Source organism: Gymnoscopelus microlampas, assembly GCF_963454915.1.
Source record: "Gymnoscopelus microlampas genome assembly, chromosome: 1".
Classification (NCBI taxonomy): domain Eukaryota; kingdom Metazoa; phylum Chordata; class Actinopteri; order Myctophiformes; family Myctophidae; genus Gymnoscopelus; species Gymnoscopelus microlampas.
The window spans coordinates 60,978,139-61,003,157 of record NC_139962.1 but is presented as its reverse complement, the minus strand read 5'-3'; the positions used below and the strand labels follow the sequence as shown (position 1 = coordinate 61,003,157).

The following is a 25,019-nucleotide window of genomic DNA, read 5'->3' as shown; positions in this document are numbered from 1 at the left end:
TTCAGTGTGGGGGATGCTCTAAAGCCCCAGAAGAGCTTTGGAGAAATGGAAAAGATTGCCAAGCTCCTTGGGTACCCACTGATACAGATAAAATAATACAGCAATGGCGTGTAATCCACCTGTCAAAGTGGAATGAAATCCAGGACACTGTGGGATTTTGGAGTGACGTGTGGCAGTTCAGGGATGCGGCGGGCATCAACCCGTTTAAAAAGCTTGTCATGGCTGCCGTGTCGGTTTTATCCTTGCCACACTCTAATGCTGAAATTGAGAGGGTTTTCAGCCAGATGAGTGTGGTAAAGACAAAACTGAGGAACCGGATGTCCTTGCAGACCCTCAACTCCATATTGTATGTCAGATATGGTCTGAAGCTGTCTGGACAGGCTTGCTATGAACACCAGCTGCCTGACACCGTTTTGTGGCAGTTTGGAACATCAGAAAGTGAGAATGGCTTTCAGAGAGGACAGTCGCACCTTTTCTAAGCTCCTGCATTCCACCCCGCGCTCCATTCTTCGGCGGCGAAAACAACATCTTCGCCTAAAGAGGATTATCACAGCCAGCAACTACCTGGTATTGTGCTACGCCGCTATATTGCAAGGATTCATTTTCATCGAATCCCACAATGTGCAGCTTCAACGGAGAGCGAGTGAAAACGGAGATATACCACAAGACGCAGCGACGTTACTTTTGAAAGTTTTCAACGCGCGGAAATCGGTACAAACACGGAGAAGAACCCCAAGCCAGCTTGACGGCCTTACAGTAAGAAAGATCATATGGTTGAGTCTATTGTTGTCGGGAAATGTTCATCCTAACCCCGGGCCACCGACCGTGGACAGCACGGAGACCAGCTATGATCACAGCTACAATGGCCAAAACAACATCACAGCTGTTTACACACGCGACGGAAGCGCCCGACAAAGCCCGGTCCACAACATGCAGACAAATAACTTTGTTTGGCAACGGACCACCTCACCTGATAAGAATGAACCCCAGCAAAGAGCTGGAGAAACAAGGATGGATTATTTGTCCCGGTTAGCGTCCGTGTTGGTTCCAAGACATGCGTTCCCGAGCAGACCACCGCCTGGAGGAATGTGGCCGGTGATGACGAGTCAAGGGCTTTCCCAACAACGTCATCAAGAGGATTTCCCCATGGGTCACATGGGCCCAAGACAACCGCAGGGTATCTCTCAGAGGGAAGCACATGAAAACTACATAGCATCCCACCGAGAGGAATGCTGGGAAATGGAGTTATTTTCCCTGTATTTCAAGCGGTCACTGGTCATCTGCATGTTTTTCCCCTGTGGGATCGTCGTGGAACAGAGTTTCCCAACATTCCTTTGCCTGGGGGAATTTGGTCGAGGTCGACTCAAGGGTTTCCCCCACATCCACCACCCCCACCACCCCCACCACCCCCACCTCCCCTCCCCCGAGGCAGGTCCAAGGAAGGATATGCTGCCTCAAATCACATCCACAGCTCCCCCGCGGACATCACAAAGCCCCCTCCTCCCCCACCCACACCTCCTCCTCCCCCCACCGACCCCCCAGAGGCTGAAAGGGACAATGGTTACTTCTCAACTGAAGACATGGATGCCATTTTTTCAACGAGAGGTACTCACATTGTTCACTTGATTGTTAACAGTCTTAACAAGACTGCAATCTGTCAATTGCTAACTTGCGCCTTGAGAAAGAAAACGGAAATAAAGATAGTAAACAAACAAATGTTACGGTCATCTTGTGTGACATATGTCCTTGTGCCGATTCACCTCGTGTGCGCACATGTTCGTATGCCCACTTATCCGGTGTGCCCTGATGTCTAGAAACTCGTGTGCCCAGATGTCCAGTGTGACCATCTGTAGTAGTTACTGAACTGTAGTAGTTACTGAACTGTTCTTTCCCTTAAAGTGTCCTGAAAAGGCATTTCCTCCCTGTTCTGCCCTTAAAAAGGCACTGTTTTGCCCCTGAAAATAAGTTGTTGTCACCACACACTCATTATGAGGCGAAAGGAGATTTGAAGAGGTCCTTGACCAGTTACTCAGATTAATTAGCATCATAAAAGCAGTGATCATCAAAATAATTCAGCATTTTAAATGCCCTTCTTTGTCCCTCTTATTGCCTGGGAATCCCCTGAAAATGTACTGTCTTGGCGATGGCAGGACATGTGAATTTGACATGGACATGCTAAGGACATGGACATGCCAAGGACCATGGCATGTTGAGTGCTGCAGCCTACTTGGGTATGATTCTACTGTGGGATGTGGACGGTGGTCTGACACAAATAGACACACAGGCGCAAGTAAATACCTTTACTCATCGGAGGACTACATCAAGTCTGGTGGTCTCCTGCCCTGTGGTATTGTGAACTCTTGTGAACTCTTGGCCGTGTGCCCATTCATCTTGTGTGACATATGGCCATGTGTCGATTCATCTCGTGTGCCCACATGTTCGTATGCCCACTTATCCGGTGTGCTCTGATGTCTAGAAACTCGTATGCCCAGATGTCCAGTGTGACCATCTGTAGTAGTTACTGAACTGTTGTTTCCCTGAAAGTGCCCTGAAAAGGCATTTTTTCCTCCCTGTTCTGCCCTTAAAAAGGCACTGTTTTGCCCCTGAAAAGAAGTTGTTGTCACTACACACTCATTATGAGGCGAAAGGTGATTTGAAGAGGTCCTTGACCAGTTACTCAGATTAATTAGCATCATAAAAGCAGTGATCATCAAAATAATTCAGCATTTTAAATGCCCTTCTTTGTCCCTCTTATTGCCTGGGAATCCCCTGAAAATGTATTGTCTTGGCGATGGCAGGACATCTGAAGTTTCAAGTCTGGTGGTCTCCTGGCCTGTGGTATTGTGAACTCTTGTGAACTCTTGGCCGTGTGCCCAGTCATCTTGTGTGACATATGTCCATGTGCCGATTCATCTCGTGTGCCCACATGTTCGTATGCCCACTTATCCGGTGTGCCCTGATGTCTAGAAACTTGTGTGCCCAGATGTCCATTGTGAGCATCTGACCTTATCTGCATTAAACGTTGGTCATCAATGTGAATTAATATATTTTTACAATGTATATATATATCATCTTTCTTTGTATTCATGACATAATAGTGATGTCATCAATCCTATGCCTATTTGTTCATGCCAGTGCCGAAGCTTAATTTGATTGGTTGGACTTCACGTGACATATGTGCATAGTGCCTATAAAATACTAGGACGACGGCGGATGAGACTATATATATATATAATAATTATATCTTTGTATATATATATATACATATAACTAATATACTGCTATATAACAAATATACTACTATATAACTAATATACTGCTATATAACAAATATACTACTATATAACTAATATACTGCTATATAACAAATATACTACTATATAACTAATATACTGCTATATAACAAATATACTACTATATAACTAATATACTGCTATATAACAAATATACTACTATATAACTAATATACTACTATATAACTAATACACTAGTATATAACTAATACACTAGTATATAACTAATACACTACTATATAACTAATATACTACTATATAACTAATATACTACTATATAACTAATATACTTATACTACTATATAACTAATACACTACTATATAACTAATATACTACTATATAACTAATACACTACTATACAACTAATATACTACTATATAACTAATATACTACTATATAACTAATATACTTATACTACTATATAACTAATATACTACTATATAACTAATATACTACTATATAACTAATATACTACTACATAAATAATATACTAGTATATAACTAATATACTACTATATAACTAATATACTACTATATAACTAATACACTACTATATAACTAATATACTACTATATAACTAATATACTACTATATAACTAATATACTTACTACTACTATATAACTAATATACTACTATATAACTAATATACGTTGTGTATATGTTGTGTACTCCTTTCGACATGACGACCCTGAATACAGTACTTGCGCTGCTTCACAGGCGCAAGTAAAAACTCAAACAAAATGTCTGAGCTGAGATCCATGTTTGGAAATGGCAAGGTGGACATTATTTCATTCTCAGAAACTAAGTTGGATAATTCCATCAAAGACTTTGAGATTGAAGTAAGGGGCTGCAATGTCATCAGAAAAGACAGAAATCTCTGTGGGGGTGGGGTTTGCATCTATGTGAGATCAGACATTATTTACGAGGTGATCCCAGATATGGATAAAAAACCCACAGAATCGGTCTGGGTCAAAATCGTATACCCACATGCAAAACCACTGATAATTGGCGCAATATACAGACCCCCAGATCAAAATGCATTTTATGACTTGATTGAGGAACATGTTGTGGGGTTAGGAAACTCTGAGACAGTACTAATTGTTGACTTTAACACCTGTGTTCTTAAGGAAGACTCAGCTACCTTTAAGTCCCTCAGAAAGTTCTGTGACCTGCACAGCTTTACCCAGCTGATAAAGCATTTTACAAGGGTGGGCATTGCTTCTCAATCAATCATAGACCTAGTGTTGACGACGGACCAGTCCAGAATTTCCAGGAGCGGTGTGATAGAATGTAGCTTAACTCATTCCCTGCCTAGGACGTACAAAACGTCTTTTTTTTCCAATTACCAAACCTGCCTAGGACGTACAAAACGTGTTTTTAGTTTTTGGGGTTCATACACTAGATGGCGCTCTCACCCAACTTGTGACAGAATTTGGGCATCCTGTGATCAATAGAAAGTCCAAAATCACGTGAACAACCACTTCATCAAAACAAAGGCTGAACAAAGAAAAGTCAAAAACTTTCCCATCAACCGCCATGGTGCTATTCAGCCACCTGTACCGTCGTTCTGGTCACTGTGACCCATAACACACAATCAGACCAAAAGCCGATCAAAGGGAGCCGTCACCCACGTGATCAAACAACAGCTGATGTGTATGTGTGAAATGGTACCAAATGTCACCCCATCAACAACAATGGCGCTGTTCCTCAACTTGAATCTTAGTTGGATGAGCTGTGGACTCCCTGTGAACCAAAACAAACAATACAAACATGACCTGATCAAAGGATCCCAATCAAAACAGAAGCTTACAAAAGGGAGTGAGCAACGTTACCTTGTGTTCCGCAGAGTAGGTGTTTTGAGAGAAGAAAGCCAGTCGAGTTGAGAGAAGAGAGTAGTCCATTTATTGATAGTGTCCACAGTAGTAGTAGTTATTCATATAGTGTCCACATAGCCTAGAGATCGTAGTAGTAGTAGTTGTTCATATAGTGTCCACATAGCCTAGAGATAGTAGTAGTAGTAGTTGTTCATATAGTGTCCACATAGCCTAGAGATAGCAGCAGTAGTAGTAGTAGTAGTAGTAGTAGTAGTTGTTCATAGTGTCCACATAGCCTAGATAGTAGTAGTTGTTCATATATTAGTCTTAGTTAGTCTTGTTAGATTAGATCATCCGTTGTCTGTCTGTCTGTGTGACCAACCAAAAAAAAAAAAAAAAAAAAAAAAGCGTGTGTGTGTGTGTGTGTTAGTACAGTCAGTCAGTCTAGTGTAAGTATAGTGTGAGTTTAGTGTTTTTATTTTATTTTGTGAGATAGTTTTTTAGTCTCTCAAAATGCCGAAGCGCAAAAATCCAGTTGCCGATCAACAGCCAGGATCACGCCGTGGCCGAGGTGGTCGTTGTCAGCGATCCCTCGCTGATCCAGTCCCTGTAACGAGCCGTGGACATGCTGGTGCTCGCGGCGATCGAGTGCCCAGACCGGGCCGTGCGCGCGGTCGTCCTCGTCCTCGTCCTGCAGTCAGTGTTCCAGCACCTCCTGGGCCCAGGCAGCTGCACATTGACGAGATGTTCCATCGTGCTGTGGTGGTGGACCTCCAGCCAGATACCTAGAGTGAGCTCTCTGATGGGGATGAGGATGAGCCGACGATGGCTCACCCAGCCACTCCACAGAGTTTACCAGCGCTTTCTGGAACCGAAACACGGCCTCGTCGCAGTGGGAGACCTACGACCCGTCGTCAAGTTCTGGAGAGTCCGTATAACTCTCAAAGGTCCCAGTTTGACTCGTCCTCCGACGAGGATCTGGCTGACCTGTGGCTCCCAAAGAGGGTGGAGACAGCCCGCAGAAGTCGGAGATGTGGAATTCTTTCGACTTCGAGTGGTATGTACATTTGTTTTTATCGTGTTTGGAATGAAATTAATGTATTTATACTGCAAGTCACTCTGGATAATAGTGTATGCTAAATGCCTAAATTGTACATTTTTTTGGTTGACTTTTTTCTTCACTTTACGCTCGTACATTTACTAAAAATGTATGTGCGTAAAAGTGAAAAAAAAAAAATGGTGTTCGTGTTCCTGGTTTTTGAATAGTCTCTATTTACAACCCATACATCTACATAAACCTTCAGATTTTAAATATAAAGTCCTTACCCCACGGCCAAGGATGTAAAAAGTTAAAACGTCTGGGTCTAAGTACCCGTATCTTCCTTATTGTTCAATAAAAAGCATTATAATCCGATCGGTAGCCATTTTTTCAGAATTGTCTCAATATGCTTTCAACTATGCGACCCTATCGGTTGAGAGGTGTATTGCGTTCTGATGCATTGTAGCTCTATGAGAAAATGGCCGCCGATTGGATTAGAATGCTTTTTATTGAACGATACGGAAAATACGCATACTTCTGAGGGCCCGTACATAATTGTAACATCCGTGGCCATGGGATAAGCATTTTATATTTGAAATCTGAACATTTATAGATGCATAGGTTGTAAATGGAGACCATTCAAAAACCAGGAACGAGTTGCTCCATTAGGCTTGTGACGAGCGTCAAGGATATATATTTACCAAACTCTTTTATTGTCATTTTAGACTCTGAATCAGATGGTGAGATGGCAACATCTGATATCACCAACTTGGCACATGATGGCAGTGGGGGTAAGCTTATTCTTTTTGTCTGTTTTTTTCAATGCTTTTTATCGTGTCCAAGCTAAAATCTAACATTCAAGTTGGGAGCAGTGTTGCCAGATTCTGTGAGAGAAACAAGCAACCAGGTCTAGGAAAACAAGCCAAAAAAAGCAACCTGTTGTGAGCTTGTAGATCTGCTATTTTCAATACAATCTTGGGGGAAATGTATAAATAAATAACAAGCAGACCTGGCAACAGGGGGGTGTAAAAATAATTGATTTGATTTTGTTTACCATACGTATCATAAAGCTGGGTGTGTAAAAATATGTTTACCATACTATCTTATCATAATAACTATTTGATATTTTCCTCTGATTTCAGATGCAGAGGCGAGTAAGGCTGTGGACGAACCCTTATCTCATCCAACTGTTGGCACAACCAGTGGAGGTAAGAAAAGTTTCTTTTTCTAATCACACTTACACACACATACAAAAAATGTATGTATTGAATCGTAAACGCATGTATTAGAAATGTATATGCATTTTATGGTAAAATTATGTCTTTCTATAATTTACAGGACGTGGACGTGGGCGCGGTGGAAAGGCAAAGGCTGTCCCAAAGGCAAAGGCTGTCCCTCTTGTGTGGCATTCCATGGAGGAGAAGGATTGGTGCCCCTTAGACTTTCCATTCACCGCAACTCCTGGTCCACTGAGCAGTGCTGCAGACCTTCAGTCAGATCAACCAGTGGAGTTCTTCCAGTTGTTCCTGACCGATGAACTGCTAACCCAGATCGTGCACCAAACAAACATCTATGGGGAAAAGTGCATTGAGAAGATCCACCTGCCACACTCCAGAGTCAATCAATGGGAGCCTCTCACAGTGGAGGAGCTGAAAGTCTTCTTGGGCCTCTTGTTCCTAACTGGGCTGATGCGGAAACCGGAGCTGGAACTCTACTGGGCTCAGGATGAGATGCAGGCTACGCCCTATTTCAGCAAGATAATGCCTCGAAATAGGTTTCAACTCATCCTCCGATTCCTCCACTTCAGTGATGCCACAGATACTGGTGAAGACAGACTGTACAAAATCCACCCAGTCTTAGACTACCTTGTTGAGAAGTTCCAGGAGCTGTATCAGCCATCACAGAACATCTCCATTGATGAGGGCACACTCCTGTGGAGAGGAAGATTGTCCTTCCGGGTCTACAATCCTCAGAAGCCAATCAGATATGGGATCAAGTCGTACATCTTGTGTGATTCGAACACAGGCTATTGCCACAACATGAGGCCATACTGTGGAACATATGTCCCCCTTGCCGACACTATTACCTCACTCCTAGGTTCTCTAAAGGGTAAAGGGTACCATGTTTTCATGGATAACTTTTATAACTCTGTGACCATGTGTGAGAACCTCCTGAAGGAGAACACTCATGTGTGCGGGACGCTGAGGAGGAAGAGGGGGGCACCACAGGAGATTGAGGAGGCTACCTGTTCCACCCTGGGCGAGGAGGGAAGAGTTGTTCGCCACACAGACCAGCCCAGAGTGATGGTACTGGCGTTTCGGGACACAAACGTGGTCCGGATGGTCTCAACATTCCACCAGGACGAGATGGGAGAGGTCAGAGTGTGGCGAAAACGCCGTCCGTCAGTGGCCGCTGCCCGAGTGACAAAAGAGAAGCCTGCCTGTTGCATTGAATACAACAATTCAATGAATGGAGTGGACAGGATGGACCAGTCCATTTCATACTATCCGTTCACCAGAAAGTCCAGCAAGTGGACAAACAAGTTCGTCATATACATGTTTGAAATCTGTATGGCAAATGCATTTATTTTGTACAAACAGAAAAACCCAGAGGGCAGCTGCAAGAGCATGGAATTCACGCAAAGCGTCTGCAGGGCATGGACCACCACCCAGAGACGGCCTCCACGGGATCCTATTGCACCGAGAAACATTGACCCTCCAAGCAGGCTCTTGGCAAACATCCCACCACTGCCAACAGCACACGTGCCTGTTCACCTGCTCCCCACCCCCAAAAAAAAGCGTCCAGCTCGGAAATGCAGGGTTTGTAGCACCGCAGAAAACCGCAGAGAGACGAGGTTCAGGTGTCCTGTCTGTCTTGTTCCTCTGCACAAAGAGCCCTGCTTCACACTCTTCCATACAGAGGACCAGTATGCTACTCAGAGACGCTGAACTGTTTTTCTTGGGGGCACACACACACACACACACACACACACACACACACACACACACACACACACACACACACACACACACACACACACACACACACACACACACACACACACACACACACACACACACACACACACACACACACACGCTTACTTGCTTACTATAGGCCTACTTCTATCTTGTATGTATTGTATTGTATTTATCATTCATTTGCAGGGAAACACTCCCATGTATTCAATAAATACGCCATGTATTTCGGCTGATTCAAATGTCTATTTCTAAAGTGTATTTGCTTCTTTGGGCTTGTTTCTAAAGTGTATTTGCTTATTTGGGCTTGTTTCTAAAGTGTAGTTGCTTATTTGGGCTTGTTTCTAAAGTGTAGTTGCTTATTTGGGCTTGTTTCTAAAGTGTAGTTGCTTATTTGGTCTGTAACTCTAGGTGTGTACAAATGGAATCCAAATGGACCCTCACTGGTCCATTTGGTTTCATTTGTACACGCTCAGAAACCTGTCTTACACACACACACAGGCAGAGGCAGAGAAGGGAAAACCTCGCAGAGAGATGACGTACAAGTGTCCAGTTTGTAATTGTTGCTTTGCACTCTTCCACACAGCGGAAGAGTATGCTGCTGAAAACACACTTGCTTAGTATAGGCCTACTCTTCTACCTTGTATGTATTGTATTTGTCATGTCTCATATCATGCATTTGCAGGAAAACACTCCACACACACCATGTATTCAATAAATATGCCATGTATTTCGGCTGATTCAAATGTCTGTTTCTAATGTGTATTTGCTTATTTGGTCTAGACGTGAATCTTTCAGTCACAATGTATAGTGTATACAGGTAGCAATGACAGAAAACATCAACTGACCTCAGTGCTGTCTGCATGTCATATATTCTATATATGGTCTCTATCAGGGGTCATCAATATCTATCTATCTATACTCTGTTTTAGTGCTCAGCATAGCTATAGTGTACAAATGAAACCAAATGGACCACACACACACACACACACACACACACACACACACACACACACACACACACTGATTCAAATGATTCAAATGTCTGTTTCTAAAGTGTAGTTGCTTATTTGGTCTAGATGTGAATCTTTCAGTCATAGCTATATATATATTCAGCATAGCTATAGTGTACAAATGAAACCAAATGGACCACACACGCTGATTCAAATGTCTATTCAAATGACTGTTTCTAAAGTGTATTTGCTTATTTGGGCTTGTTTCTAAAGTGTAGTTGCTTATTTGGTCTAGACGTGAATCTTTCAGTCACAATGTATAGTGTATACAGGTAGCAATGACAGAAAACATCAACTGACCTCAGTGCTGTCTGCATGTCATATATTCTATATATGGTCTCTATCATGGGTCATCAATATCTATCTATCTATACTCTGTTTTAGTGCTCAGCATAGCTATAGTGTACAAATGAAACCAAATGGACCACACACACACACACACACACACACACACACACACACACACACACACACACACACACACACACACACACACACACACACACACACACACACACACACACACACACACACACACACACACACACACAGTAGGTATAGTAGGTTGTGAGTCTCACTGAAGTGTTACTGTCATGTAGTTACTTTTCTATGCCACTTGATGTCACTGTAGGTGACTGCCTAAAGAGGTGATTTTTGTCTCCGCCAGGCCGAAGGCATGGCGAGAGAGTATGTTTTACCCTCCGTCCGTCCGTCCGTGTGTGTGTCCGTGTGTCCGTGTGTCCATCCTGTCTGTGTGTTACCAGCTAATCTCCGGCACCGTTGGCCCGTTCGCTCCGAAACTTTGCACACACACTCCCTGGATGCCAATTCAGAACCTCTCCCCCAATTTTTTCACATGGGCCTGTTATAGCGCCACCAGGAGGCCGATTTGTGCAAAACCCATTTTTTCCCATTACACCTACAGCTTTTAACCAAACGTCATGCAAATCGGTACACAGTATCTTTATAGTCATGTGATCAACCCGGATCTGTCCGATTTCCCATATTGCATCCTCATTGGCTAAGGTTGGCTTCCAAAGTTTGCAGGATTGGTCCGTTTTGAACAAACTGCCTCCAATCATGAACGCAGCTTGCCATTTCCATAAAATTGCACACGCACATTCCCACCAGGCCGAGGAAGAAATGCCACTTGAACATTTTCAAATCAGCCTCATGGTGGCGCTATAACTGGCCGATTTGCATTTTTAACTATAACTGCACCGATCTGCGTGAAACTTTGCACGCACACTCCCTAGAGGCCAAGGAAAAACATTGGACTGCATTTTTCACATCTGCTTTTTACAGCGCCACCAGGAGGCCGACTTATGTAAAATACATTTTTGGAGATTATTCCTTCAGATTCTGTCCAAAAAACATGCAAATTGGTACACTGCATCTCCATAGTCATGTGATTCTGATGGATCTGTCCGATATTTCATATTCCATCCTATTTGGCTTACAGTGGCTTCCAAAGTTAGCAGGATTGGTCAGTTTTAAACAAAATGCCTCAAAACATGAATGCAGTGTGCAATTTCCGTGAAAGTTTGCATGCAGATTCCCACTAGGCCGAGGAAGAAATGCCCCCCTTTTCACATTCACATTGGCCTTTATAGCGCCACCAGCAGGTCTAATTTAGCAAAACACATTTTTGGAACAAAATGCCTCAAATCATGAATGCCGTGTCCCATTGAAAGGCCTAAGAAGAAATGCCACCCTTTTCACATTGGCCTATTATAGCGCCACCAGGAGGCCACAATAACCTACCTGACCTGGCGGAGACCTGTGCTCCGAGGAGCACTTTTTCTAGTTTTTTTGTCATTTTGTTTGAACACATACTTTAGATATGTCTGGTGTGTCACTGAGGCGAAAAATAAATGGATCAAAAGTTTTTCTGGAAAAAAAATATATATTTTTTTTTTGAAAAACTTTTACAAAAAGCTGTATATCTCAGAATTCTTCTCTCAGGGGGTGTTTTTCACTGAGAACAAGCTTTACTCAACTGCCAATAAGTAAAGAACGGAACATTTGCATTATTTCAAGTGGCTCGCTCACTACCGACAAGCAATTGGTAGCGGACTGTTTTAACAGTTTCTTCACCACAGTTGCAACCCAGTTGGTAAGCAAACTCCCTCAGCATTCAGGTCTTTATGGCCCCGACCACATTCAAGCTCACTATGAGAAACTAGGGGCTAAAAAAGATTCTTTCTCTTTCAAACCTGTATTGACTGTTGATGTGCAAAAAAAACTCCTCGCCCTACAGCCAAACAAGGCCACCGGCCTTGACAACATCCCCACCAGATTCCTCAGAGACGCAGCGGTCTCCATTGCTCCCTTAGTAGCCCATATTACAAACTTATCCATAAGTCAGTGTCATGTCCCACAAGAATTCAAGTTGGCAAGAGTAATCCCTCTATTTAAAAAAGGAAGCAAACTAGATCCCGGCAACTATAGGCCTGTTTCCATCCTTTGTTCCATCTCAAAGGTTATAGAGCGATCAATCCAAGAACAAATCAACAGCTACCTCAGCGAGCGTAAACTGTTGTTTGAATTCCAATCGGGCTTCAGAACATCCCACTCCACTGACACATGCCTACTGTATTTGACCGATTACATCAAACGTGAGGTAGACTCGGGCAAATACTGCGGCATGGTCATGCTGGACCTCCAAAAGGCATTTGACACTGTAAACCACGAAATTCTACTTGATAAGCTGAGGGCGATTGGTTTTGATTGCACATCACTAAATTGGATGAGATCTTACTTGGAGGGTAGAGAACAAGTGGTTGACATCAACGGAACCATGTCCTCCCTCATCCCTCCCGGTGAGCTGCGGGGTTCCTCAAGGCAGCATTCTAGGGCCGTTACTGTTTCTTCTATACATTAACGACATGAATACTGCCTGTAACTGCAAACTGTTCCTGTTCGCTGATGACTCGGCACTCCTGATCTCGGGTGAGGACAAGTTGCAAGTCGAGGAAGCTCTCAGCTCTGAACTCTCAAAAATCCGTACCTGGCTTACCGATAATAAACTGTCACTACACCTTGGGAAAACTGAATCCATCCTATTTGGGACCAAACATTCCCTCAGTAAAATGAAGGTAAATGACTTCAAGGTCAAAGTCAATGACACAATCATCACTAGCAAAGAAGAGATTACCTATTTGGGATGTATTCTTGACAAACACCTGTCAGGTGAAAGCATGGCAACAAAGGTGTTCAAAGGAGCAAACCAGAGAACCAGATTTATGGGCAGAGTTTCCTCTTTTGTCAACCCTCAGGCAATCAGGACCCTCTCGGGGGCCCTGATTCAGCCCCTTTTTGACTATGCTTGCTCCTCTTGGTACTCCAACACCTCAGTGTCACTGAAGACTAAGCTTCAAACCTCCCAAAACAAACTGATTCGACTACTTCTCGGACTGGGGCCCATGACCCACCTCTCTCCCACTCACTTTGCCAGCCTAGGCTGGCTCAGGGTGAAAGACAGGGTTATACAACTAAAAATGGGACTGGTCTTCAAAATTGTAAATGCAGATTTGCCCGAAATGCCCCCTATACCCGCATATCTGTATAAGTACCTTGAAAAAGTTAGTGATACCCACAGTCACAAAACTAGAGGGAGCGTAAACAACAATCTGGTAACACCCTCCCATAAAACAAACATGGGCAAATTCTCCTTCTATAGCACTGCCACCAAGGAATGGAATAGTCTAACCCCATCCCTCAAAAAATGCAGTTCGCTGGGCTCATTCAAAACAGCCCTAAAAACTCATCTTTCTGGAGGCCTAAAGAGGAGCTAGTACCAGTTTCCCTGTAGACAGACGACCCCCACCCCCTTTTTTTGTACATACTTTTTATTTTATTTTCTAATGTTTTATTTTTGTATATATTTTTTTGTACATAATGGTATATATATATTTTTTTTTTTTCCCCTCTGTATTCTTATGTTGATTTTTGAACTGTTTGGTTGCGACTATATATGTCTATGAAATTAATTCAAGGACCCCAATGGAAACAAGCCCGCAAGGACTTTTTTGGCCGGACCTTTTAGACAAAAGCATTATAAATGTAAATGTGTTGTTTTACATTCTTTTGCCTAATACAATTTTCAATCAATCAATCAATCAATCAGCTGCTTATTCATTTAAGTCAACTCCTCGCACAGCCACAGCATCAGCATCAGCACAATCTGCAGTAGACCTGGATGAAGAAGTAGTAGTGGACCTGCTGGATGTTACTGATAGCGAAGATGACCCTTATGATATGTGATACGACAAAAAAGAAATCCCGACAGGATTATTTTGGGGCTGAGACTGTTCTGTTCAATTGTGATTGGTGTAACTAACTTGTTTAGTAGAGGACCTGATCTCTTGAAAAAAAGAAGAAAAAAAAAAACAGGGAGGCCTGATGGACGGGAAAAGAACTGATTGGAATAACATGCTCCTTCCACGCCAGGTGAAAAGAAGCACCGAAGGAAGCATGAGGTCAGTCTGTTGCTCTCCCCAGGTTGGCAGATTACACAGCCTATTGTGTATATTACATAGACAATTGACACTGGGTGAAAAAATGGGTTACAAAATCATGGGATAAGAAAAAAAAGAAGTAAAAAAGTATATATATATATATATATATATATATATATAGACAATTAACACTGGGTGAACAAATGGGTTACAAAATTGTGGAATAAAAAATATATATATATATATACAAAATATATATCTTTTTAAATGGGGGAGAAGACGACAGCCTCCACGTGGCCTCCCCTGCAAGTAACAAGAAAATCTTGTGAAACAAATGTCGCCACCCAATCATCAATGATGATGATACACGAAAGAAGAAGAAAAATCAAACTCAGTTTGAAGTGAGCGGTGCAGGGAGAGAGAGAGAGAGAGAGAGAGAGAGAGAGAGAGAGAGAGAGAGAGAGAGAGAGTCATGACACACGTGTATGTCTCCTTATATGGACATGTCTCCTTTTATGGGATGAATTTATGTAACGAGTGCATGTCTCCTTATATGGGCAATTCTCTCCCTGACGTCCAGTTGTGATGTCAGACTATACACATATGGTAATTGGTAACCCTGGTGCACTGTGTAGGTCAGTGATGATTGACTTATCACTGTCTGACTGATTAGACTGATATTCAGTCAGTAAATAATACATTAATATATACCTCCCCCTACATAAATAATGGGTTACAGAATCGTGGGATAAAAATAATAAAAAATAAAAAATTTAGAAACCTTATGCCCATACCTAACACCATGCCAAAAATCATAAACGTGTCACCAAGTGCACGATTTCCACATATTCCCTCACAGCTATTATAATAACAGTGCTACACAAAGCACTCTAAAAATTCGCTAGGGGCAAGAAAAAGTCGCTAGGCGCTGGAGCGGCACGCGCTCTGCGCACGCATTATCCACCCCTAGCGACTTCTAGCTACTTATGGGAGGGCCTATAGCTACTTCCGTTGCTGGAGAGTTGGCAACACTGGTGGGGGCCACTGAACTTCGTGAAATCTACCTGAAAACAGACAACCTCATTGACGGAGAGTACTTTGCTCGCATAGTAAAGGAAGTGTCCCATGATCTGGAGGAAAGTAAGTGTCAGCACGCAGAGCCTCGTCTGTCAATCTATGGGCACTCTCCAGACGAGTGGGACAGCCTGTCTAAGTGGTTCATACACCAGAAAGTGCACTCTCCCAACATATCATTCAAGTACATTTCTTTTTTTTATAATGATGTATCAGAAACATCTGTGTCAATTGACTTTTTCACAGATGCCACGCCCTCTGTGGATTTCAGGGTCTTTTTTCAAGGGGGAATGGTGCTCGGAAGCTTGGCCTAAGGAAATGATTGATATACCAGCTGTTAGTAAATCTATTGCATTATTTAAATTATACCCTATTGTCGTAGCTTCACTGTTGTGGGCAATGAAGCCACAGTGCACATGATTAACAAGGGGCATCCTTCAATACCCGTAATTAATCGATTTCTTAGGCGCCTCGTGCATAACAGGTAATCGATAGTCAAAGGTCATGTTTACTCAGTATTGAGGGTTTAAGTCACACATGGGCACCATACGGCCCGGGGGCCGCACCTGGCCATTTGACCATCTCATTCCGGCCCTCGAAGTCCTCAAAGAAAAACTTTGGTTTTGAGGGAAATGTATTTACCTCGACTCCAATTAATTATTATGATGTACTCAAATGTTAAATGCTTATCATGTAACAGTGAGACAGTCTGCCATGGATCCATAATTATTTAACATGATGCAATATGTTTGATAATGTGAGTGATACAGTACAGCTACTGTATAAACATTTAAAAATAATAATTACAAATTAATAGTTAACCCTATTGTAAAGGGTTGTGTCTATCAAATGCATGCAGTTTTAACAGTGATTCAGCACTACAGTATGTGTTGTGTTTCAAGTTTCAATCCAATAGTCCAATGTGTGGCCTTTCACTCACATTATCAAAGTCAGTATGGCCCCCTGGGAAAAAATGCTGCCCCCCCTGGTTTAAGTGGTTAAATGTCTGAAACACACATGTATCTATTTATGGACCGTAATGCAAACAAGCCCCCTGGGACTTTATGTGCAATCCTGATGATAGTGCAAATAAGTATATGAAGCCATCTATGATATCTACTGTACTTAAGTACAATGTGGAGGTATTTGTACTTTATTTGAGTATTTCCAATTTCCAAAACTTATTTGACTTTAGTATAGTTGCTTTGTAGATTTTGATCATTATTACAAGACATACATTAACCACTTCAGCTCTGCATACATTTCGGCCATTTGAAAACAGCAGATCTACAAGCTCACAATGTGTTGCGATGCGACAGCGACACATTGTGTCGCTTGAAACGGGAAATTCTGCATAATGAGTAATTTTACTTTTGACACTTTAAGTACATTTTAATGCCAATACTTTTGTACTTTTATTCGAGTACATTTTGAATTTGAATTGTAACAGATCATTTCTACATGGCAGTACTTAAGTAAAACATTTGAGTACTTTTTCCACCACTGCATGTGTTTACCAACCTGCAGTGGTAGCGGGTGGATGTCCATATCAACATCAATGTGTTTACTAACCTGCAGTGGTAGGAATAGGATGGATGTCCATATCAACATCAATGTCCAGCAGTTTGTTGTGTGTGTCCAGCAGAGTTTCTAGTGTCTCTATCTCTCTCTGGAAGAGGTTGCACGTCCACTCTGCGGCCGCACTGAGGCGCTCCAACACAAACACTCTGACATGAAGCTTCAGCTGCTGTTTGTCCAAAACACACAGTATCTCCTCTCCCACCGACGTCATGTGTTCATTGATAGACCGCCGTACACACTCCATTTGACACGTTTGACGAGACATTTTTTCACCGCCTCCTATGTTTACACGACACCGTGGAGAACTACACGCTCTTTACTTCCGGTTCCGGGTTAACATGTTTGACGCATGCGCATTAAAGGATCCGTGTACTCGTGTCTTAGTGCCTTTCGCCACCTGGTGGAGGAGGTGTGTAACTGTCACAGATAGATAGATAGATAGATAGATAGATAGATAGATAGATAGATAGATAGATAGATAGATAGATAGATAGATAGACAGACCTAAGTGTACTTGGAACACTTTCTGTCTAAACCAAATCTCTTATAAAAAAAATAGCCGATCTACAAGCACACAAGGTGACACAACGCAATGCCTTGTGAGCTTGGCGGTCGGTTATTTTTAGCTAATGTAGCCTACGTCAGGTTCAAGTGGTTTCCACTGTGTCATTACAGTAATAAAGCCTTTTCCTGGGTACCGCTGCCCTGCTGAAAAAACCAGCACAAACCAACTTATGATGGTTGCTGGTTTTAGCTGGTTTTAGCTGGTATTAGCTGGTCTTGGCTGGTCTTAAGCTGGTTTAGATGGCATACCAGGCTGGACAAGCTGGTCAGGCTGGTCAGGCTGGTTTGCCAGTGTAGTTGGTTAGCTGGTCACTAAGCTGGATTCTGCTGGTCTTTGCTGGTCAGCCAGCTGGCTGGCTGGACTGACCAGCAAAGCCAAGCTGGTAGCTGGTCTTTGCTGGTCAAATGGGTGGACTGACCAGCAAAGACCAGCTTACCAGCTAGACTTAGCTGGTCAGATGGCTGGAATCTGGACAGACCAGCAAAGACCAGCAAAGACCAGCTTAGCAGCTGGTCAAGTTTGGTTAGATCAGTGGTTCTCAACATGTGGATCGGGACTCCCAGGGGGGTCCCCACGTGATTTGGGGGTGGTCCCCAGATGACAGTGAAGTGACAATTTAAGGACCTTTAAGACCTTTTTAGTACCTAAAAAAACCCCACCATTACTGCATCAAAAGTAATCAACAAACTATACTATAATTTTTGTTTTTAAATATCAGATCTACAAGCTCACAACACCTTCCTTGCGAGGCGTTGTGAGCTTGAAGATCTGCTATTTTAACAATAGAGTCAAACTAAACGTAAATGCATCAACTCCTACATTCCAAGTGCTTATCAGGGTGGGGGGTCCCCAGCTCAAATATGATTATATAAAAATCTAAAATATATAATATAATATAATATAATATAATATAATATAATATTATATATAATATACAAAATATAAAAAATCCATCAATTAATAAAAAAATAGCAGATCTACAAGCGTTGTGAGCTTGCAGATCTGCTATTTTAACTAGTTTGGATCCCGGGGAGACATCATACCTGCCATTTTTCTTCTGTTACAATTGCCCCCCCCCCCCCCCCCCCCAGTATATATTATTGTATTGTATTGTATGGTATTGTAATGTATTGTATTTTATTGTATTGTATTTTTTTTTATTTCACTTTACATTTCTTATGCTTTTCTTGTGATGTGACATAAATAATAGATTTAATAATAATAATAATAATAATAATAATAATAATAATAATAATAATAATAATAATAATAATAATAATAATGGTAATAATAATAATGTATTATTATTATCATGACATTCATCCAAACTTATTTACTTAATTTCGCAATTGGCAAATAATATGCTAGTTTGATTCTGAATAACACTTTTTTTTGCTATGGTTACCAAAACAGATCTACAGATCTACATCTTGTCGCAATTCGACGCGTTGTGAGCTTTGTGATCTGTTTTTACAGAGAAGTGGGCCCTTTATGCAATGACGCTTCTCTCTTTATGGGGCCTGAGCAGTGTTGCCATATCTGCTTATTATAAGCGACTTTGGGCTTGTTTTTCTGTTGCTTGTAAATATTAGTGAAATATTTCACTTATTCTTTTTGAAAATAGCAGATCTACAAGCTCACAATGTGTTGCAAATGCGACGCACTGTGAGCTTGTAGATAAAGCTCTATAAACCTGTGTATAGGTTTAAAGTGCAAATGTCGCTTCTTTTGGGCTTAATTGTTTTCACAGACCTGGCTGCTTATTTTTCTCACAAAATCTGGCAACAATGCCTCAGCTGGCTCGCGACCCTTGAACTCTATGCTCGCGACCGCTCGCGACGCGCGGGGAGAATGAATGCTGTCTCGAGTCACTTCAATAGAAAGTTAGATAAATTACGTTGCTTTGGATTCATCAAAAATAATTATAAACCGGCTTCAGAGAAGATAAAAGAAAGAAGAAGAAGCGGCGGACATTTTAGGTGAGTGTTGACACACAGAAATACTATTTATGTAGGCTTTTTAGCCTACTATTACTGACTGTATTTATAAGTGCGTAGGCTGCTGTGTTCGAAGCCAATCACAAGTCATGACCCAACATTGTTTAGTTATTTAATGTGTCTTGATAAAGGGATTATGACAATAATTACAAGAAATGACAGTGGGAACATACAATATAATGTTTAATATAGGCCACTATCTGTACTGCTTGGCTGTGTGCTGCTCAAAACTAAATTCAGAATCTGACGTGTGTGTGTGTGTGTGTGTGTGTGTGTGTGTGTGTGTGTGTGTGTGTGTGTGTGTGCGGCTTTCAGTGATGAAGCTACAGAGTGTTTTAATATCCTGTGAACTCTGAACTGAACATTAATGATTCGCTTGTCTATCTGTCTGTCTGTCTGTCTGTCTGTCTGTCTGTCTGTCTGTCTGTCTGTCTGTGTGTGTGTGTGTGTGTGTGTGTGTGTGTGTGTGTGTGTGTGTGTGTGTGTGTGTGTGTGTGTGTGTGTGTGTGTGTGTTATTATTACACATTTCTTTGGCTGCAGTGGCCAAGACGAATGGTTTGCAGGCAGCCCTACTAAAACAGAAAAAGGAACCCAAGAAGAGAGAACCATTATGTGTTATGCCCCCCCCCCCCCCCTCCCACAAAGAAAAGAAAACAGTTTGAAGGTAAAGTGATATTGTTTTGTGTAATATTAAAGTAATCAGTAACAGGGGTCTCCCAGACTCAGACTCTCCACCTCTTTAGTAAGCCGAAAATGCATTTCCAGGAATACCAAATTTAACCAATCAGAACTCTGGATACAGGATAAATAAGTGCAATTGGAAGTGATGACACAAAGAAGTGGGCATATAACATTGGAACAGGAACACTAACATTGAAGCTAATGAATAGGTACTCTCTCCTGAAATTGGCAACCCATCTGAAACTGAATTGTCTACTTATTAAAGAGATCGAGAGACCCCTGCTTATTAAGACTGGGAACGCATCTGTGTCATTTTGTTTTATTTCTTTGGCCATTCAAAAACAGCAGATCCACAAGCTCATAGCGCGGCACTCGGTGGCACGCTATGAGCTTGTAGATTGCTATTTTTGAAAATCTTTGAATATATATTTTTTAAAGCGAACATTTGTACCTCAAATCTTTTTATTTTTATTAAAACTTTTAGGATTTAGAGAACATTTTTAGAATCGGCCTCAGGTCTTAATGGGTTAAAGCTGCACTATGTAACTTTCCTCTTCTCCCCCGGATTTGAACCCGGTTTCCTGAGCTTTTACCATTGAGCTAATAGAGCCAGCCTGCTTGCTCAGGTGATACATTGAATCTTGACCATCAGATCAAAATTCATGTCAGATCCTGTGTCTAGGTGAGACATGACCTTTGACACTAAATGTCTCAATAGAAGAGCAGGGAGACGAAATACAACCACCCCAATTGTATAAGTTATATAGTATTATTTGTATTAACATACTCTAACATACAGATTGTATAAGTTATTGTATTAATATAGTCTATACGATACAGATTGCATAAAATTACATTTTATTCCACTTTAACTTTATAACAAAAAATATCTTGTTTTATCCAAAATATATCTTGCACTAGCTTTAGACTCTGACTCGTCTGAATATGGTGGAGATGCTGTTGTACCCCAAGCTATCCACGACGAAATGTCAAGTACAGTCGTACCCAGGCGAAGGCCAAAGAGTTGGAGCTGGACCTACAGCATCTTAAAACTAAGTAAGCAATGACTAATTTTAACGAAACAGTTGCATGAGTTTGCTCTTCTCTTTTTGTATATATCTATATGTTGGTTAATTGTTCTCATGTTCTTTTTTACTTAGATCTTGACCACAAATGTTAAAAAAAACATTATATAGAAAGCATGTTATATGGAGTGGACAGATGCTAGGTTCATTATTTAACTGTTATCCTACTAACGCATACATCAATTCAGTTTTTATTTTTTTATTTTTCCGTACCCTGTTCATGCTTTAAGATGCAACAAATTAGAGATTGCAAAACAGAAACTGGAGGAAGGGCCTCAATATAGCTCTGCAGCAAAGCCTGACATTCCTGCTGCAGATAAGCAAACCAGTGACAGCATAGGTGTGTTTAGACAGTCATACTGTTTACGGAAAATGGTGACAATGTGTACAATATAAGTACTGTGATACTGCCAAAAGGAGCTTAAATGTGATTTTCTACATTTTCAGTTGCAACTTCCTCCATTTCCTCTTCCCCCGAGTCAGACGATTTGGCATTGACACCTGGGATGTTTGACACCAACGGTGACAAGGTATTGAAGAAACATACTGTGTAGGACAGTGGTTCATAAAAGTGGGGTCCCCAGGGGGTTCCACAGTGTCCCCAGCTAAATAAGAAACAGTTAAGCACAAAAGCACTATTTCAAAAATAGGCAACGGGTCATGATGCATCGTGAGCTTGTAGATCAGCTATGTTTTGCTATTTCTGAACTATTTTTGAACAGTTTTGCCTATAGATACACACAGAGCTAGACGGGAATGCCCAGGAACGCCCATTCGATTTTGGCTCGGGGGAAAACACAACGATCTGCCTCATAGAGTTACATCATACACGATCGTTTGGATCACTTTCAGAGCTATTTTATGGACTATAGAAACATTGTCAGCCAAGAAAAAATCCATCAGAAGGACAGCTGGAACACAATCGTCCACTCGCCCTCGGCAAAGTTGACTTATTTTTAAGATATATGTGACTAAAAAGACCAAACATTGACAAACTATGAGCTCACAGCGTGTCGGAACGCGACGCGTTGTAACTGTGAGCTAGATTGGCAATGTTTGGTTTATGTTCCCCCCAGAATACATAAACTGGGGTTCATGTGGTTTATCACTGATCAGATTATCCTTATATGTTATTGCATTAGTCAAGTTTCAGCACAAGCACCACTGAGACCGGAGATGTTTCCCTCTTTACATCTCCGTCTGAATACTAAAACACTCGCCCCAAAACACAGTCGCCCCGGGGCAAACCCGCCGGTATTCACCTGGTATTCCTAAACGTAACCTCAGTAAATCTATGCCTAAACTGTTAAACATAACCTTATTCCTATACGGAACCTCAGTAAAACTATGTCTAACCCTGAACTTATTTCAAACCGTAATACAGATACAAGAATACAAGAACCGCTGGTCGGTGAAAATGGGGGCGAGCGTGTTTTGGGGCGAGTTTTCTGGTTACCACCCGTCTCCCTCCGTGTTGCCAAACATGTTTACATATGCACAGTGTTGAATCGCCTGGTAGAGACACTATTACAAGATATGATCAATTAAACTTACCATAATATCAAAACCCAACAACCATTAAGTCATCAATAATGTTTATAGTAAATTTGAAGTACAGTTTAGAGACTGTTTTGTGAACGGCACGTACCGACACCATTATCATTTGGTGACATGCGTCATTTAATATCATGCAGGATTTACACACTGCTTTAGCTCCGTGTTCATTGCCAGATTAACAATTGTGTTTTCTGTAGGTTTTTAAACGAGGATAGGTTAGGGTTTGGCTTGTTTTGTGTGTAAATCGCTGCATGTTGCGTTCCAAACTGTAATGGCGTCGATGTCTCCTGTACTAGGAATTCACTAAAACGTGTTCTATAAACTTCATTGATGAATGAATGGCTTTTGCTTTTTGATATTATGATAAGTTTAATTGATCATATCTATAGAAAATGTAATAGTGTCTTACCAGGCGATTAAATCAGATAACCTCGGGCCATTGTGTTGTGTTGGATCCTCTGTCCAGTCAGGACAACATTCCAATCGGACTCTTGTTTAATTTGCTAATGTAACGTTCCTTGTCGAGTGGCAACAAGGTTCTGTGCCTGTGATCTGGCAAGCCATGACGCCTGCTTTTTAAATTGGTATACTTTTTCACTACTGTTTTACCAGCTAGTATGTAATCCAATGACATTGTACTGTATAATAATTACTTTAACTCTCCCCACCTACAGTATAGACAGTTGTAGAATTCTGTACTAAATCTAATCCAACAATTAACATCTTCTCTATTGGAGGTCCATGGCACCAACTCTTTTCCAAATGGGGTCCACATTTGGGGGTCCTTGACATGAAAATGTAATTTCTTTACAGTAAACTGTTTGAAGTGTGCCTGCTTTTGTCCAAAATGAAAGTCTGGGAAATGTCATGGTAAAATGTGTTTTAATTTCTAAAACATGTCTTGTTTTCTTGTTTCAGGTCCATATTGGCTCTGGTGTGTGGCTCCAAAAGGAGATCTGGAAGATGGTGGCAGCAAACACCAAGGACTCCCTGTTCATGAAGGAGCTTGCTGTTGCCATTTGGGGGACAAGAACCCTGAAGACCATGAGCCTTACAGACAAAGAATGCCCCACTAGCAAGTGCGAGGCCAAACCCCCCTGGCCCCAGGACTCAGAGGTATGTTTACTGAGCGGTGGGGGGGGGCTGTTTTGGCTCTGTGCATGACTGTAGTTCTCTTTAAGTTTTCCAGAAGGTGGAATTCCTGTTAGCGTTACTGTTCATACCTTCATTTGGTTGTCTCAGTGGCATCAATTTCAACCAGAAACCTGCCAAGCCAATCAACTGAAGCTATGAAAAACTGAGCGGGAAATGGGAATGTCACCTTCGAGAAAAGAGAACTACAGTCATGCACAGAAGCCTATTATTAGTTTATTATGCAAGTGTTATTAGTTTACTATGCAAGCCTTATTAAGCTTATTAATCAATCATAAAGGAAAATACTCTATTGTAATAAAATAATCCATTTTAGGGCTGAAAGAATTGCAGATCTACAAGCTTGGAACTTGTTGGACGCGTTGTGAGCTTGTAGATCAAAAAAATAATCAATAGAATAATCGTGTAGAATAATTGGTAGTGGCAGCCCTACATGCATGTGTGGCAGGGGTAGCTTTTTTTCCCCAATTGTTGTTGTCCATTGTAGCCATCTGGCTTATTGCCTGCCCACTGCCCACCCACCTTTTCCATTCAAATGCATTTTTCCATAACTGAAAAAGGGGGTTAAAAAAACACTTCACCCCATTTTCAACTCATCTTCATATAATTGGTCCTCACTAATACACATTTTAAGATGGCACCATCTATGTCTACTCACTCTGTGTTTCATTGATGGGTCGTGGACAGTTTAGAAACCTGCCTACCTTTGACATCATCGGTAGGCAGG

The 25,019-nt window shown here is 41.6% G+C and overlaps 2 protein-coding genes across 2 annotated transcripts in view; one reads left to right on the top strand and one right to left on the bottom strand.

Moving 5' to 3' along the window:
* LOC311044899 (uncharacterized protein) overlaps nt 1-17,519 on the bottom strand; it is a gene marked incomplete at its 5' end in the record, with an annotated part of 50,379 nt that extends 32,860 nt beyond the window's left edge. Inside the window, one exon of the mRNA XM_084056709.1 lies at nt 17,246-17,519. Within this exon, the coding sequence (XP_083912835.1) occupies nt 17,246-17,519 (274 nt within the window). The remainder of the gene's footprint in view (nt 1-17,245) is intronic.
* Nucleotides 17,520-20,470: 2,951 nt separating this feature from the next.
* On the top strand, nt 20,471-24,425 carry LOC311044399 (uncharacterized protein; the record flags this gene model as incomplete). Its single annotated transcript, XM_084055946.1, has 5 exons — nt 20,471-20,481; nt 21,426-21,554; nt 22,031-22,113; nt 24,059-24,256; nt 24,402-24,425. Exons 2-5 carry the CDS (start codon nt 21,485-21,487, stop codon nt 24,423-24,425), a joined length of 375 nt encoding a protein of 124 aa, XP_083912072.1. The 5' UTR covers nt 20,471-20,481; nt 21,426-21,484.
* Between the last annotated feature and the right edge of the window lie 594 nt (nt 24,426-25,019).